The sequence below is a fragment of the Mauremys reevesii genome, linkage group 5, assembly GCF_016161935.1.
Source record: "Mauremys reevesii isolate NIE-2019 linkage group 5, ASM1616193v1, whole genome shotgun sequence".
NCBI lineage: Eukaryota > Metazoa > Chordata > Testudines > Geoemydidae > Mauremys > Mauremys reevesii.
In genome coordinates this window covers 13,405,822-13,424,643 of record NC_052627.1, presented here as the reverse complement: position 1 = coordinate 13,424,643, position 18,822 = coordinate 13,405,822, and the positions used below count along the sequence as shown (strand labels likewise).

Genomic DNA, 18,822 nt, shown 5'->3' with positions numbered 1-18,822 from the left:
AGCCAGTTGCTCTGCCTCAGTCCCCTGCTGCCTCTCTCCTCTCATTTTGGGAGCAGGGGTATGTCTCTCCCTTCCTGCCCCAGATTCCTGGCCGCTTCCTTCTCCCTTCGACGCCACCTTTGCCCTTCTTTGAAGCAGCTGCAGTCTCTTCAGGCCTCACCCCTGTGGTGATGTCGGAGTCTGCCTAAGCACGAGTTTGGATTCAGTCGAGGATGTTCAAAATTAGCATAAAATAAATGTTTTTTCAGTGAAAGGTTGGCCATTTGCTGAGTCTGACCCTTTCTTAATGGCAAGTGATGTCAGTGAGTAGGACCACATTTGATGTGACTGTCCGGTGCCGTACAAGAGAGACGACGCAGAGCTGTGTATACAGTGTTGCATCTGGGGGCCTGGCCCAATGATCTGTCCAATAGATCAAACCCCCCATGTGCAGCATGGTAGAAAATTCCTTGTTCTGCGAGTACTGTAGGCCCAGCGAGAGAGGCTGTTTTGCAGTGGAAGTAAAATGTTTATGAATCAGCCATTCCAAAACTGTGGTCCATGTGCTACCAATGCCTACTTCGCTGGTGGCCGGCAGAACTGATTGGTCACATGGTGCTGGCTCCTCCTCCTTATGTCCAGCTGCTAAGTGACATTGAGACACCTAAAACTATATGAAATACTTTCCTAATGCCACCTTTCCACATCAGCAGCTATTGCCATTGCCACAGGGATGTTATTCAATTGTCATTGGGCAGGGAGGTGGCCCAGCCAATTGTGAATGGGAAGGGAACTGTCTATGAGGCAATTTCTCTACTGACATATGGACCACATTGTCAAGTTTGAGGACCCCCTGTTCAGGGCCGGCTCCAGACCCCAGCGCGCCAAGTGTGCGCTTGGGGCGGCGTGCCGTGGGAGGGCGGCAGGCGGCTCTGGTGGACCTTCCGCAGGCACGTCTGCAAGAGGTCCACCGGAGCCGCGGGACCGGTGACCACCAGAGCGCCCCCGCGGCGTGCCGCCGTGCTTGGGGCAGCGCAATTCCTAGAGCCGCCCCTGCCCCTGTTACAAATCATGGGCCAGTGACATCAGTCAATTGATTTACACCAGCTGAGGCCCTCACTGCACATACGTATTTCTTATGTTTAAAATAAATGACTGAACTGGGTTTTATTGACATTGGTTATGTGGCTTTTAGATCTATTCTCTGGCATTCTGTTCACTGCAGGTTCCGATGCATTGTTTACCCGTTTAAGCAGAAGCTCACCACATCAACTGCGGTTGTCATTCTAGCAGTCATCTGGGTTCTGGCTATTGCCATCATGTGTCCGTCTGCAGTCATGTTGCAGGTACAAGAGGAAAAGTATTTCAGGGTGATCCTTGGCTATAGCAATCAAACCAGCCCTATCTACTGGTGCCGGGAGGACTGGCCCAATCAGGAAATGAGAAAGATCTATACAACGGTGCTGTTTACCAACATCTACCTGGCCCCCCTTTCACTCATCGTCATTATGTATGCCAGGATAGGGATCGCGCTCTTCAACAAAGCGGCACCTGTAGGGGGAAAACAGAGCCAGGAGCAGCGCCACTCCGTGTCCAAGAAGAAGCAGAAGGTGATCAAAATGCTCATCATTGTGGCTTTACTTTTCATCCTGTCCTGGCTCCCCTTGTGGACTCTGATGATGCTCTCAGACTATGCCAATCTGACGGAGGTCCAGCTGCAGATCATCAACATTTACATCTACCCCTTTGCTCACTGGCTGGCCTTTTTCAACAGCAGCGTCAACCCGATTATCTATGGCTTCTTCAACGAGAACTTTCGCCGAGGCTTCCAGGCAGCCTTTAAGCTTCAGCTCTGCTCCGGGGAAATGATGCGCAGGGAGTTCTACTCCCAGCGGGGCCAAAGCAATGCCATATTACCGGCAACCACCCACCAGCTGCTGGAGGACCAACCTTCTCAAAATGCCAAGGATGAGGAGAAACCAATTCAGAGAGGGAACTGGATGAACAACAACCAGCAGGACTTGATGATGGAAGACCTAGAAAAGGCAACCAACGACTATGGAGTAAAATGAAAGTTGCCATGAACTGGTTTATTCCTCTCTTCCATGGGAGAGTCTGATGTGGTGTGAGGTTCACATGATTTAAGCCAGGGGTCGACAACCTACAGCACGCGAGCCGATTTTGAGCAGCGTGCAGCTGCCTACCGTGGTCCCGGCCCCCAGCCCCACTCAGCCCCCCCTGCCCCACCGCTTTCCCCTGCGAGGGCAGGAGGCAGAAGCTTGGTTCTGCGGCAGCCAAGCTTCCCCCTCCCCCGCTTCTTCCCCCAGCCTGGTGCTTTCCTGCCCCGCCCCCTCTCCGTCCCTGCATGGCCCTAGCGAGGGGGAGGGGGAAGAGCGGCAGCCTGCAGGTAGGGACAGGGCCTTGGGGAAGGGGGTGGAACAGGGCACATCCCTTCCAGCCCCCTGCCATGAGCCACTCAGAGCAGGGGGCTGGGAGCACCCCCACGAGCTGAGCACCCCAGCCCTCTGCCCTGACCCCCCCACACACTCAGCCTCCTGCCCTGCAGCCCCCATATCCCCAGCACCCTTCCCTGACCCTTGAATCCCCCCACATGCCCAGCCTTCTGCCCTGCACCCCCACACTCCTCTGCCCTGAACCCCCCACCCCAACACACACCCAGCCTTCTGCCCTGCACCCCCACACCCCTCTGCCCTGAACCCCCCACCCCAATACACACCCAGCCTTCTGCCCTGCACCCCCATACCCCTCTGCCCTGAACCCCACCCCAACACACACACCCAGCCTTCTGCCCTGCACCCCACACCCTCTGCCCTGAACCCCACCCCAACACACACCCAGCCTTCTGCCCTGCACCCCCACCCCTCTGCCCTGAACCCCACCCCAACACACACACCCAGCCTTCTGCCCTGCACCCCACACACTTCTGCCCTGCACCCCACACCCAACACACACCCAGCCTTCTGCCCTGCACCCCAACACCCCACAGCCCTCTGCCCCGAACCCCCCACCCCAACACACGCCCAACCTTCTTCCCTGCACCCCCACACCTCTCTGCCCTGAACCCCCCACCCCAACACACACACCCAGCCTTCTGCCCTGCACCCCCACACCCTCTGCCCTGAACCCCACCCCAACACACACACCCAGCCTTCTGCCCTGCACCCCACACCCTCTGCCCTGAACCCCACCCCAACACACACCCAGCCTTCTGCCCCGCACCCCCCACACCCCTCTGCCCTGCACCCCCACACCCCTCTGCCCTGAACCCCCCACCCCAACACACACCCAGCCTTCTGCCCCGCACCCCACACCCCTCTGCCCTGCACCCCACCCCAACACACACCCAGCCTTCTGCCCTGCACCCCACCCCTCTGCCCTGCACCCCACCCCTCTGCCCTGAACCCCACCCCAACACACACCCAGCCTTCTGCCCTGCACCCCACACCCTCTGCCCTGCACCCCACCCCAACACACACCCAGCCTTCTGCCCTGCACCCCCACACCCTCTGCCCTGAACCCCACCCCAACACACACCCAGCCTTCTGCCCTGCACCCCCCACAGCCCTCTGCCCTGCACCCCACAGCCCCATCCTCTGCCCTGACACCCCACAATCAGCTTTCTGCCCTCCACCCTCCACCCCAGGCCCTCAGCCCTGAACCCCCACCCCAATACACACCCAGCCTTCTGCCCTGCACCCCTATAGCCCCAGCCCTCTGCCCTGACCCTTGAACCCCCCCACACCCAGCCTTCTGCCCTGCACCCCTCACACCTCCCAGCCCTCTGCCCTGACCCTTGACCCCCCACAGCCTTCCGCCCTACACCCACCACACCCTCCAGTCCTCTGCCCTGAATCCCCCCACCCCAACACACACTCAGCCTTCGGCCCTGCACCCCACAATCCCATCCTTCTGCCCTGAATCCCCCCAAACCCATCCCTCTGCCTTGCACCCCCACAGCCCCAGCCCTCTGCCCTGACCCTTGAACCCCCCCCCACCCAGCCTTCTGCCCTGCACCCCTCACACACACACCCAGCCCTCTGCCCTGACCCTTGACCCCCCACAGCCTTCTGCCCTACACCCCCACACATCCCAGCCCTCTGCCCTGATCCCAGAACCCCACCCCAGCCTTCTGCCCTGAACCCCCTCTCCCAGCCCTCTGCCCTCTGCCCTGACCCCTGAACTCCCCGCCCCAGGTCTGAAGTCCCAGCCGCAGGCCCTGCTCAGTCCGCTGCCAGCCTAGGTGAACAGAACCCCAAGCTGGCAGCGAGCTGAGTAGGCTGGCAGCGTAACATCAGCATTTTAATTTAATTTTAAATGTCGCTCCTTAAACATTTTGAAAACCTTGTTTACTTTACATACAACAGTTTATAATATCCACTACATGCATCTGACAAAGTGGGTATTCACCCACGAAAGCTCATGCTCCCAAACGTCTGTTAGTCTATAAGGTGCCACAAGACTCTTTGCTGCTTTTACAGATCCAGACAAACACGGCTACCCCTCTGATACTATACAATAATTTAGTTATATAATATAGACTTATAGAAAGAGACCTTCTAAAAGCGTTAAAATGTATTACCGGCACGCGAAACCTTAAATCAGAGTGAATAAATGAAGACTCGGGACACCACTTCTGAAAGGTTGCCGACCCCTGATTTAAGCCCTCGCTGGCAAAAACAAAACAAAACACATCTTAAGATGTTGTTATTGTAAAGTATGTATAACTTGTAGAACAGCTGGTTTCTTGGACTAGATATGAGGCCTAATTCTGCCCCCCTTTATACCAATGTAAGTTAGGAACAACTCCATTAAAGTCAGTAGCATAAACATGGTATAAGTGAGAGCGGAACGAAGACCACTGATTTAAATGGAGATGCTCCTGATTTACATTTGGTGTATTGGGGAGCAGAATCAGGCCTGTCTTGGTTTAGGTTTACACTGTTCTCAGAATAGGTGAAACAGGGTTGCCTAAAGTTTGTTAGAGAAATGTTACAGCATGTAATGCTATTGCTCTTAATCCATACAACAGTTTTGTCAGAGTAGAATCTGAAGAGGTTATTGATTTATTTAATATCCACTTAGATGTTGGGGTTTGGACTGGGTGCGAATCGTGGAATGATTCTGGTGGAACATTTTCATTATTTTTTCATTAGCCAATTTTGGACACGATCAAAATAAAATGTTGCAGATTAGGATGGTGGTTTATGAGACTAATGAAAAATCCTCCACTTTTAATTGAACAGTGTCCATTTTACAAAGTCAGGATAATCCAACAAACCCTCATTTTTACAAGTTAGCTGTTGAATTCACTTCATTTATTAATAGCCCCTCCCAGTATCATTGTTTTATATTTATTGCTCAGGCATAATAGCCTGTTCCTGAAATCATTCATTCTGCTATGTTATCATTACCATCAGCTCAAATGTTAGAGATCTGCTTAATAGACCAGCATTAATGTTTTAATACCTCTGAATATAGAATATTGTGCCACCCAGCTTCCAGGCAAATGTGTAATTTGTATTCACAGTGCTTCTGGCCTGGAGATGATGTATGCTGCCTGGTTTTTAATTTTTTTTTTAATATATCTGCCTGTGTGAACTGGTGTGAGGTGTGCAGCTTCTATGGCTTCTTATTTGTTCCCCTTTCTGGCTGATTCTTTAGTTAATTTTGTGATTGAACTGTCATTCAGTTTGCCTGTCTCTCAGTCTGAGAAATAAAAAGGATTAAGGATGTGAGAAATAAAAGAAAAGCTGCTCTTATGCTGCAGTTTTGGTGGGTTCTCAGAATCTTGTTCTTATATTTTTTTCAAATCTTCGATAAAGAAATAACTTGCCAAAATTTCGTGTCCAGCGTCTAAGCTGATGGTAGCTATTCTACATACCATGACATCATTGCTTCACCAAGAGACAGTATTTTAAGGCTCCGATCCTCCAATCAGATCCGCAGGGGCAGAGACTTGCACCCCCCACACAGAGCTTCACTGAAATCAAAGCACACATGCTTCTGAAGTCACTGGGGTTCCACATGGACGCAAGGCTCCATCCACACAGAGCTGGGGCTTCACAAGGCAGACATGATGAAGGCCTATGGAATAATAGAGAGTATCCACCTATCAATGCTGAATTGTTCCCAGTGGTTAGTCCAGGCTGGAATATTCATCACAATACAGCTATTTTTGGATGAAACTTGACTGTTTTTAGTTCATGAAACCTCCACACAGCTTATAGGAATCAAAACATTTCAACTAAATTTCACATGAAACATTTTTCCACAATGTTTTTTGGTCAAAATGAAACAGCATTTGGGGATTTTGAAGAAAAAGCAATAACAGCTCTAATTTTGCAGGTAAGATTTCATGAGGCATTATTACTAAAGCTAGGATTTTCAAAGGAGCCAATAGGATTTGGATGCCTGACACCCTTAGGGTCCTTTGAAAACCACAGCATAAAGGCTTGACTGAAATCCAGCTATTAAGGCCCAGATCCTCACATTTACTTAGCCATTTATTGATTTCAGTGGAACATAGGTGCATAAATACCTCTGAGGATCTGGTCTTATGAGCCTACTGCATTCCTTCAGCCCACTACTCTTTCCTTCATTAACTGCACTTTTAAAAAATGGGCTTAGGGTTGCCTGGCACGCTTTGTTCTTCACGGATTCCTGAGGCTTATTCCTTTATACTCGACAGGCCAAATTACGGCTGGCTTAGGGTGAGCTGTTTATTGCATGTGGACTGGTTCATATTCTCTGAGTTGCGGGTGAACAAAGGTGTGGCATGTGTGTTAGGAATACAGCTATTTCAGGTGAGAAATACCCTGAGCTTCATCAGTTTCTTACCCTGTTTGTATTTATTATACCTGAGAATGTCCAAATCATTCAATGTATCTCCAGAAAGAAAGAGAGTGCGCTTGTTGTACAGCAGCATTATTATTTATTAGCCATGAGGCTGAGAGACAGATGACATTACCAAAGGGAGATACAACCTCTGTGCCTTCAAAACTATAATCAAATTAATGTGCCCAGTTTAATGGTATAAACGTTCAGGCCTACATGAGTTAATCCTGCTACATTTTGATACAAGAGTGGCATTCAGTAAACTAATAGTTGAGATGGACGTTGCAGTGGCTTTTTTCTGACCTAGATGTTTTTGCCACAAGGTGCTCCTTCTTAAGTAAGGCGGTGATTCAGCAAAGCATTTAAGTACATGGTGAATTTTAAGTATGTACTTAAGTCCATCCCAGTTTTCAGCAAAGCACTTAAGTGTGTGTTTAACTGAAGTCTAATTGAAGTCAATGAGGTGTGCTTTACTGAAACAGGGCTTAGAAAACAGATGCTGACTGCTGCTATTGGTTTAGAAGGTTTACCCTTCATTAAAGGACATGGTTCACAAAGTACATAGCGTCTACTGCTTTGACTTACCTAAAAAGTAGAGCTCTACAGAGAAAGGAAGTTCTGTTTTGTGAGGGATTTTTATATTTCAAAATCTGGCTTTGTTTTGAATTGGAACAAAACCTGAAAATGTAGAAATTCTGCACAAAGGAATACTTCCCCCCACAAATGTGTGATGGAGTGTCCACCCCACACAGGGCCTGAACAGGCAAAACAGATCAATTAACCCTGGAGGGAAGCCAAGGACTGACAAGGCCTAATGTCTGATAAAGCCCAGCCATGGGAGGAGCTGGGATAGGCCTATAAAGAGAGGAAGAATTGTGCTCTTATGTCTTACAGACTCACTCGTCTACAGAGCCAAGACCAGATCCTGCTCCAGATGGGCTGGAATCTAGAGTAGTGAGCAGGCCAGGGTTCCCCTAATGGCCACAAGGAAAGTGGCACAGACCAGGCAGTCTAACAGAAGCCTACCTGAGACAGTTTGTCCAGTGTGCCTTTGTTACCCCCACAAGAAGAGGACAATAGTGACTGAGTTATGAAGAGAGAGCAACTGACTCCAGAAAGAGAGAGAGAGACACACACACACACATATATATACACACACACATATCATGGTGAGCAACCAAAGGAGGGGGCGTCAGATCAGCTGAGAAATATTCTGCAGATGAACCTCAAGGAAACAGCTCCGCGGTGAGTAGTTAACCCATCACAGAATTATTAAAACATTTAATTTCAACCCAATCCAACTTTTAAAAATTGTATGTAATACAAAATTTTAAAAACTGAAACAAGAAGCCGCTTCAAATTAAAAATTGAAACATTTCATTCCGAAGATGTATTGCTGTAACTTTTTTTAAGTTTGTTTTTCTCGTAAATGAAATTTTGGCAAAATCAACATGCTTTTGTGAAGTACTTCGATTGCAATGGAGTTGCATTTTCAGACCAGCTCCACTAAAAAGGAATATATTACCATCCCCAAATCATCACACATCTGGCCTGTTTTACTGCTGATAATCCATGGCACAGTTAATCACATTCTGATTTGGGGGGGGGGCAATTCAGGTAACAGTGAATTAGCATGCTTGGTTACATAATTAATACCAAGCAGTCTGAATTAATTGCCATATAGACCTTAGTTCATCTTCAATAGATACTAAATGTACTGAGCATAAAAATTGGATACTTCATGGATTTAAATGTTATCAAAGGATAAATGGGTACGTGCATATCTTAACTCCAATAAGCATCTGTTTTGAGATGGTCCTGAATTTTGATTATTATTTTAAGACCCTTTCTAGGGGCCAATCTTCCTTTCACTGAAGTCAATAGAAGTTTTACCACTGACTTCAGTAAAAGCATGACCAGGTCCAAGATGTCTAATATATTAAAGGTCAAGATTCTCAGAAGTTGGTGCTTAAAATTAGGTGGCTTAATCCATATTATGTATCTAAATAGGTGGCCTGTTTTTCCAAAGAGCTGAGCACCTTGCAGCTCCAAATGCTTCCACCCAAAGTTCTGACTGTTCAGGTATATGGATTTGGTGTAGGTTTATCTCTGGTATTTAATAGCTGATAATTCAATGTCAAGTGGATTGTCATGTTCCTCATTCATACCATATGCTCCTTTTTGTTATCAAACGTGTATTGGGAGTTAATTCAACATAGTTCCTTGCTTTAACTGTTCTCTGAAGTTTAGATTAAGAGTGTCTCGTTAACATTAATGAGTTAAGTATCAGAGGGGTAGCCATGTTAGTCTGGTTCTGTAGAAGCAGCAAAGAATCCTGTGGCACCTTATAGACTAACAGACGTTTTGCAGCATGAGCTTTCGTGGGTGAATACCCACTTCTTCGGATGCAAGCAGTAGCATTCACCCACGAAAGCTCATGCTGCAAAGCGTCTGTTAGTCTATAAGGTACCACAGGATTCTTTGCTGCTATTAATGAGTTACAAGCCCACAAATAAGAGGACTTCTCACCTCAAAGTATAAAAATCTACCTGTCATTTAATCGCTGAGAATTTATAGTAAGTGATAAATGTTCAGTTACAGTATTAATGTCTTGCATTTGCTAAGGAGTTAACAAGCAGAATTAGAACCACTACATTTCAAGTTTCATTGGTTTGCAAATCATATGCTCTCAAACATTTATAATATCTCAGCAGCACGTATTCACTGTCAATATTCACATACACCATGATAATTTATCTTTTTAGCATCTGACTATAGCTAGAGAAAATCTCTTCCCCCCACCCCCATTGTTGTTAAAGTGACATCTCCAATGTTCGTGTTAGGGAGCTGCGGGGAGCGTTTGGCATTGCTGAAAAATTAGGACTTTTAGGCCCCAGTGCTGTGAACGCTTCGCTGTGAGTGGAACCTTCCACCCCCAAAGAGCCTCCCTGCAGGCTTTGTCCTCCGGCATGGAGAAGTCTGAGGATCAGAGCTTTGTTCAACACCTAACTACAGCTTTCAATGACTTACTTCAGGCCAGGGCTGCCCAGAGGGGGGGGGCAAGTGGGGCAATTTGCCCCAGCGGCCCCGTGAGCCCTGGCCCGATGGTGGTCTAGGTCTTCGGTGGCATTTCAGTGGCGGGGGGCCTTCAGTGCTGCCAAAGACACGGAGCGACTGAAGGGCCCCCCATTGCTGAAATGCTGCCGAAGACCCAGACTGCCACCGGCTGAGTACAAGTGCCGCAGCTCCCCCGCTTTGCCCCAGGCCCCCTGAATCCTCTGGGCAGCCCTGTTTCAGGCACCTGAATTTGAAAATTTGGCCCAGTATATTTCGATTTGCCTTGTGTAACTATTTTTTTTTAAACCTGCCTATAGCCATTTTAAGGGTAGGCACTGAACTCTAACTACCCAAGCTATTCAAAGTAATGACATGGTTATTGATTTTTATGATGATTACTACTTCATCATTTTTATGTTTCGTTTCACGTTACTGTTGTATGCAGTGCCATCGCTTTGCCATAGCAGAGTGGAATGCTGAGCTATTGGCTTATTGCCAAAATCGGTACTACTGTAAAGCTTCTAGAGCGTCGTATTACCCTCCTATGCACCTTTGAAAAGAAAGTCGATTTAGGATGGAGGATAAAATACAGGAATTCAATAGCATCCCCCAACAGATAAACTTTCCTATTATTTTTTTTAATCTTTTTTGGCAGAGTATAGCCACAAATACACACAGAACTTTACAAAACCCAGAGCAAGGCATGTATCCTGCAGCAAAAAGCTCATTGACTGACAGAGCCGAGCCAAAGGCGAGACACGACTACAATATAAGTGAAGGAGCGTGTGAAGAAGTTATTGGTGAGGATAATAAGGGATGAAGGATTTCTGGAAGACATGGCTTATAAAGGGAGATGGTGCTTAGCAGACAATAAAACAGAAACTGTTTCAAGTGCAGGAAGCTCCATTACTGGAGGCACAAAGCAGACGTGGGGGGAGGCACAGGGATGATAGGAGATTTACTACCAACTCCAGTTCTCATAGGTCTGGTCTCAGCTCTCCGGGTGGGAGAATGTGACTTGCTCCATAGCTGTGTGCATGGGAGTATTAGAGGACAGAGAGCAAGAAGACAACATATGAGATAGCAATCTAGTGTCAAGAGACTGTTGCTGAGGAAAAGGGAGGGAGGATTTCTGGAAGAAATCTAGGGCACTGAAGCTGAGAACAAGGAACCTGATTCTAATGAGGGGAAAGCCAGAAAGCCATAGAAGGAGTGATGCAGTCAAAATGGCAGGCACAGATGCCTTTACCAGTGGTGTTTTAGACTGTCCAAAGGGGTGGAGACGTTGAGAGCCAGGAGAGGAGTCATTTAAAGAAATCAAAGGGATTCTGAAAATGAAATCACAGATGGGGGTGTGTGTGTGGGGTGGGGGGTATGCATTAACCTCAGAGACTCTGCAGCCTGAAGTATTGCATCTGTAACTTGTAGTGTTTTGGGGGTGGGGATGTGTTGGGAGGGGGAGTTAGATCTAATTTTCTGTCAGACCTTCAATATTTATATGAAGAATTGCTGTAGGGAAGACATTTAATGCTAATTTTGATTAAAACTCCCTTGACGAGACTGAACAACAAACCATTTCAGTTGTTAGAAGAAATCTGCTCCGAACAGCTGTTGGAGATTTGGAAGCCTCTGGAGAAAAATCTTACTTTCTGTTCAGAATTTCATGACACTTCACCCAGACTAGACAGGACATTATCACAACAAAATAAACGGCATTTAGAGAACAGAATTCCATCAAAACAGGGCCCTACAGAGACCTGCTGTGGTGCACTCCACTAGCTCGTGCCACAGCCAAAGTAAATCTGAACAAAGATGATGATGATGAGAGGGAGACAAGGAAGGAGATCAATTCTACAACATCCTGGTCCTTATATGGGCATGGAGTGGGAATTGTCCTTTTAACACAAAGTCCCTGATCCTGCAAACTCTTAAGCATGTGTGTAAGTTTACTCACATGAGTCATCCCATAGCTTCCAATGGCTAAGTGACCAAAATTAAACATGTGCCTGAGTGTTTGCTGATTTGGGGCCTTAATGTCTTTCCCACAGACTTTGATTTTTTATTTAATTTATTTATTTATTGATTGTATGACACAGACAAGTCAAAGGCAAAACAAGACCTAAGATAAAATACTCCCACTCACTGCCCTCACAGGCCACGCGACCCGGGAGCCTCTGCACACACAGCCTCAGGGAGGGCGGAGGGAAGGGGGGCACAAGGACTAGAGAGTGCAGTGGGACCAAGCAGTGACCTGCAGGGAGGGGGAGCAGCAGGGCTCCCGGCTCAACAGGCTGGGGGAAAGATGAACCCCAAACACCCCAGTGGCTGTCAGCTACCTCCTGCCTGTCAGCTTTGCTCCCTGCTCCAGGCAAGCTCTGCACAGCAGTGAGGAGGAGCCGGAGCAGGAAGGGTGAGCACGCTCCTCCAGGCAGTAATGGCACTTCCATCAGCTCTGTTGGCTGCCTGCAGCACTGCTCCTCTGCCGCCAGGAACTCTGGGATACATCTGGAGGACTTCCAGGACCCGAGTCAAGCCGAGGCCGCGTGCACACAGGAAAGCAACAGGGCTCGAGCCCTTGGTCCCAACTTCACAGAGGCTTGGACCCTCTAGCCCTGCAGGGTCCTGGGACCAAGCCCTAGATTAGCACAATTGGTGTATGGACACAAGGGGGTTTAGGCTTGAGCACAGGCTCATGGCTGTGTACGCATATCATTAGAGAATCTGGCCTTAGGAGCCTTGACTTTTATTAAGACTCAGGAACCTAAGTGCCTAAGTCACATTTGAAAATGGAACCTAGACTTCTAAACTATTTGGGCACGTTCGAAAAATTTACTTCATCTCCTGTTATGTGTATGTATAACCTAGCACAATGGGGCCTTGATGCCAGCTGGGACCTCAGGCACTGCTGGAATCCAACTAATAATAAATAAACAGCAACACAAAAATTACCCTCGACACTTGCTTCTCATTGACAGGGGAGGAAGAGAGGGAGAAAATGCAATTTTTTAATACTGGGAAATGCCCAGATATAATGGTGATGAGAGCCATATAAGTACCCATGTAGATAAATAAATAATAGTGATACTTGCAGTATATTATTCAGAGATGCCTCTGTGTGTTCTAAAGCATTTTAGACAAGGTAGGGTCCCTGGAAAAGATTGGCGATATAGGTAGAACTCAAGCTTTGTGAAAGCCTGTCTGTTTCTCTGTAGCTAGCAGCTGTTTCCTTTAATACATGCTTCCTGATTAAGAGAGACTGACATCTTTTCATCCAAATCCTAGCTAGATTCAAAATAAAATGAAAACCAATATCTTCAAAGATCCAGTGCAGAATACTATTTCAAGTTATCAGTTTAAAAAAGAATAGTATTGAAACAAATGGTCTCAACATGTCCAAAACAAAATTCAAACAGGTAAAACATACACTTCAGGTTGTGTTTACAGTTCCTCATCTCACCACCACTGCAAATTGCAATGCACTCATTGCCTGGCAAAACTGATAACTATGCACCTTTGTCATCATAGACAGCAGCACCTGTGATTCATGGTGCCTTGAACTTTTCTGTCAGCACCCAGGAGATACAAAATTGCAAAGAAAAGCATCAATGTCAGAAAAATCAAATATACAAGCCTAATTTCCATGTATAAATGTAACACATAGCCAGCATGTTCAATGTTCAAGCAGAGAGCGGTTTCTGTTACAGCACCCCCCAAGGAAGTCCCTGCGTTGCTAGATGATAATTCGGCCATTAACATTTAGAAAACGACTAAACGCTATTAAAAAGATATGTTGCATCTCTAAATCGCTTGTGTGTGTGTGTGTGGCATGACAGCTTTTTGTAGCATTAATATAGTTTCAAAGTAAGAATGAATCCATTCCTCCATACAGCATGGAAAATAAAGTTCTGAGTATAGTAATAATGACAAAGACGCTTCCACCTCAAGCTGTGACCCTATCCCCTATAAATGAAGATGGATTGAGTAGGGTCTGTACTTGGATGGGAGACCTTCAAGGACGTTACAAGTTGTGCTGTAGGATGACACAAGGGATTTTGTAAGTGGCATTTTCCCCTTTGTAGGAAGTACAGCGCCAACATTCCAGCGTGGTGTTAGGAGACACTGTTTCTAGAGTTTAGAACTGAGCTGCTGGAAAGACGTCTGACTTTCAAATGAAATGTAAAAACCAGAAGGCTCTGAACAGTCATTGGCCAAGTCTACCTGGGGAGGTTGCATTGGATTGGTTTGTTAGCTCTAAATGCAGTGATTTAATTATATCAAACTGAAGTGCATCCACATAACTTTGTTATGACAGATTTAGATACTTTCCTTGTTGGCCATTGCATCTGCACAGCTCTGTGCTTGCTTGAATTAATCACCACTCATCATTCTGGGAAGCTATCCCACAGCCCAATGCTCCACCGCTCAGCTCTATGCACTCCTGGTGCATTGTGGGATGCCTATCAGAAATGACAGGAATTCTGGGAGTGGGGATCAAACTAAAACTCCCATGATTACTCTCCTGGCATACATCAACATGGCCAATTTTTGAACTGCTGTCAGGGAGCATGGGGGACATTCTGACCATGGCAGCCATTCAGACAGACGGGATGGCAAGCCTGCATTTGCAGTTGGGCAGGTGGATGGATTTGGCTCTATGGTTTCGCAGAACTGTTGATACCATAGCGATATAGCTAAGGGAGGACGCTCCCTTCGGATTCTTTGAGACTGCTCCAGGAAACCATCCCTCCACAAGTCTGCCTTTGTGGCCCTCGGCTGGGATGAATTCACTCATTCCTGGAACTGATCCTCTCTTGACTTGTTCTGTTTGTTTGAAGTGGAGTTTTGTCAGCCTCTCTATGAGTGATAACTCCAATATCACCTGAGGTGTGGCATTGCCGGTGCTCATGGAAATCAGAAAAAGCAGAAGTACTTGTTCCATTCCTAGTCTCCATGCCAACAATGATAAAAATGTATCCTTTCCTATATGTTTGAAATACCATTCCCATCTTCTCTTCCCACTCTTGGGTTTGCTTCAAGAGGATAAGACAATCTCCAAATCACCTCCCCATAATACAGGCCCCCGTAGCAAAGGCTGGGTGTTTGAGTGGCCATATTGGTTTCAGGTGCGTGGGGAGAAGCAGTCAGCAGGTTAATAATTGCATGTGCAACTTGGCAGGCTGTTCGTACACTGGAGGATGTTACCTTGAGGGAACGGGCAAACCATGAAGATAGGCACCATTTACCAGGACGGTGTGCCCACCCCCTAGTAGGTGTGGGGATGGAAAGGAAACACTAGCTATATGGGCAGCCCTAGAGAGCTACTTTGCCTTGCAACGTGCATGCCAAAACAGAGCACCATCTTTGCCTCATGGTCTCGTTTATGAAGCCTACAGTTCAGCATAAAATATGCTGCAAAATTAATAGAATGCTGCAGTAGTTGTTCTCATCCCAAATGCCTCATAGCGCCTCAAACTCTGTCTTTTGAAATGTCTCTGTAGCATGATTTGGGCCATTTCCCTCATGAAAGCTCAGCTTTGCTAAACGCCCAGTGCATTAATGAAACGAAGCCAATATAACTTACTATTGCTTTTCTCCTTCTGTAGGTGCTGCTACTATAAACTGAGTTTGATTTTGTTACCCCCATGGTGCTGACACCTTGAGCAGCCAGAGGAGGAGGAGTGGATGAGGGAGGCTGTGTGGTGGGAGGATGGAGTGGGGGGAAGCAGGACAGCAAGCAGATCAGGAAGGGAGTTATGGGGGCAGCAAGTGTGGGCGATGGTTGTGGATACTGCAGGGAAATAACTTTAAAGCATTAAGTGTCTAGTGAGAACACTATTTTCAGCACGCTGGAAGTGGGGGGAGAGGGTTAAAATGCCAAGCAGGCAGAATGAGATGCCTAGCTCTGTCCAAAATGGCAGCACTGGGAAATTCATTGAAAGCCCCATAGGCAGTTGCTTTATAATACAGGACATAAAATTAGCTGGTACAGCTCCCATTCTCTCCATTGTCAGGCTGGATCCTGTCAGCAATCCAGCACAGCAGTTTCAGTGTGGGTGCCTATATGCAGTTCTTGTGTAATCTTCAAAGTTGGGGGTCATATCATTCTTGGCAGCCCTGATAAATCTCCTGCTGATTGGACCCCATGGCATCAAGGGAGTTTTGGTGGGTTTTTGGATGCTGGCCATTCTGTCTGGGGTGCTTGGTAGGTAACTATCTAGTACAGCATTTGTAGGTTCAGTGGTAGCATTGCTTGCACTACAGGTCCTCATAGCATGGGCAGGAAGTGGGAGCATTACCCTAGCTCTTATCCTCAGGTACTTCCACCGGAGCTCCTTTGCTTTGACTCGGCATGGAGATTAGCTCTGGGAGTGCCCCCTTGCCTTCATTTACTCTGACAATGCCCTGTAGATGTCTGCATAGTGGTGACTCTTCTCCAGATAAGACCAAACATAGAATCATAGAATATGGAAGGGACCTCAGGAGGTCAACTAGTCCAACCCCCTGCTCAAAGCAGGACCAATCCCCAAGTAAATCATCCCAGCCAGGGCTTTGTCAAGCCTGACCTTAAAAACCTTTAAGGAAGGAGATTCCACCACCTCCCTAGGTAACCCATTCCAGTGCTTCACCACTCTCCTAGTGAAATTTTTTTTCCTAATATCCAACCTAGGTAATAATTGGAGATATACCAATCTCCTAGAACTGGAAGGGACCTTGAAAGGTCATTGAGTCCAGCCCCCTGCCTTCACTAGCAGGACCAATTTTTGCCCTGATCCCTAAGTGGCCCCCTCAAGGATTGAACTCACAACCCTGGGTTTAGCAGGCCAATGCTCAAACCACTGAGCTATTCCTCCCCCCTGCCTAAACCTCCCACACTGCAATTTGAGACCATTACTTCTTGTTCTGTCATTGGGTACCACTGAGAATAGTCTAGATCCATCCTCTTTGGAACCTTCTTTCAGGTAGTTGAAAGCAGCTATCAAATCCCCCCTCATTCTTCTCTTCTGCAGACTAAACAATCCCAGTTCCCTCAGCCTCTCCTCATAAGTCATGTGCTCCAGCCCCCTAATCATTTTTGTTGCCCTCTGCTGGAATCTTTCCAATTTTTCCACATCCTTCTTGTAGTGTGGGGCCCAAAACTGGACACAGTACTCCAGATGAGGCCTCACCAATGTCGAATAGAGGGGAATGATCATGTCCCTCGATCTGCTGGCAATGCCCCTACTTATACAGCCCAAAATGCAGTTAGCCTTCTTGGCAACAAGGGCACACTGTTGACTCATATCCAGCTTCTCATCCACTGTAACCCCAGGTCCTTTTCTGCAGAACATGCAACTCGCCACAGAGGACAATCAAGTCCTAACTTGGAAGGGGTCCACATGGAAGCACAAGTGGGTGGGGACATGGCTGCTACGATGGATATGTGAACTTACTACTGCCTGGTATTGAAAAGGGGCACTCATAGCTGCATGCCAGCATTTAAACAGAGAAGTGACAATGGGTCGAGATGACCTCTAAGCAATGCAGGGCACACAGATACCAAGACCGGTCATCCCAGCTGGGAAGCAATACACTGTGCAAGAGTAGTTGGAGGACTGGCAGAAGCAGAACAGTTAGGAATGCAGCCACATGAACCTTAAAGCGAACAAACTCCCTGTGAAGTGGAGTTACTTCCATGCCAGAGAGGTTTACTTACTGGGACCTACAACACCAAATAATTTGCTTTAATAAAATGGTTGTATGTGGCAGTAAGGTACTTTAAGACAAACTAAGCTAAGGTATTCTGATGTAACATCTCTGTACAGACAAGCCCTCAGAGTAATTAAAGACCCTGTTGCACTTTCCATGAGAGGTAGGGCCGGATCCATTGCCCAGTTAAGCCAATGGAAAGATGAGACTTATTTCTTCTTTCACAAGATGTCCCACTGGGACAACTCACATGAGAAAGGGCTCTACAGCTTGGTGGCAAGGGCTTACCCAAACTCGACTGCAGTTAAAGGAAAGACTCTCATTGACCTTAATGTGCTTTTGCATCAATACCTAAATGTCCTGATTACAAAGTGTGACAAATCAAGCCTGAAGCTCTCGTTTCTAATTTTCATACTGTTTCAAAAGCTTTCTTCAGATACTCAGGCGCTCCTCGTCACATTCTCAAGGCTGTGTAGGGGAGGGTGTTCTTCTCTGTTATCAGGAACCTTTCTCTCCTTGATGACCCCAGAGAGCCCAGCATTTCTCCTACTTCAGGATCACTCTGTGCCCAGCTCTCTAGAAACTTCTCTCAAGATAATACCTAAATTGTCACTGACAGATTGAAAAAGTCTTATGTTCTCATTCCAGAACTGCATGAGGATTGTGAGAAGGACTGCGTAAGCTGCAACTAGAGGTGTGAGAAAAATGAGTATTTTGGTTCAGTGGCCAAACGAAGCTATTTTTTTAAAATCCAGATTCAACAAAGCATTTTGTTTTGGTGGAGGTTTATTTTTAATACAGAATTTGAAACAAAAAAAGTCATTTTTAACTGACAAATATTAAAATGTTCTGACTTTTTTTGTTGTTGTTGTTAAATTTATTTGGCCAAAACAATTCAGGGACTTTGACATGAACTTGTGAAATGTTTCAGTCAACCTGAATGTGCATTTGTTTGATGGAAAAAGATGTTTATCTGAAAAAATTTCACCCTCCTCAATCTGCAATTCCTGTTGAGTATGTGGAAATTTGGGAAATTTAGTGCCTAAACCTGAAAGGGGCTATCTATAGATTCCAGGATTAGGCCCCTGATAATGTAACATTTTAATTGAATTGATGTTTCCAAAAAGCTGTTTTCTGCTATTATTTTATTTGATGGAGGCGGTGTAGGGGACAGGTGACAATTGTCATTAGCTACAGAATGCATGCCCTCAGCTCTATCATGTATGCCAGTCACATAAATCATAC

At 46.7% G+C, this 18,822-nt stretch overlaps 1 protein-coding gene across 2 annotated transcripts in view; it reads left to right on the top strand.

Annotated features, from left to right (window-relative positions):
• The window catches only part of NPFFR2 (neuropeptide FF receptor 2), a 44,307-nt gene extending 42,009 nt beyond the window's left edge, over window positions 1-2,298 (top strand). For both annotated transcript variants that reach the window (XM_039541328.1, XM_039541327.1), the window contains exon 6: window positions 1,205-2,298. In XM_039541328.1, the coding sequence (XP_039397262.1) occupies window positions 1,205-2,051 (847 nt within the window). In that variant the 3' untranslated portion in view covers window positions 2,052-2,298. The remainder of the gene's footprint in view (window positions 1-1,204) is intronic.
• The last annotated feature ends 16,524 nt before the right edge of the window (window positions 2,299-18,822 follow it).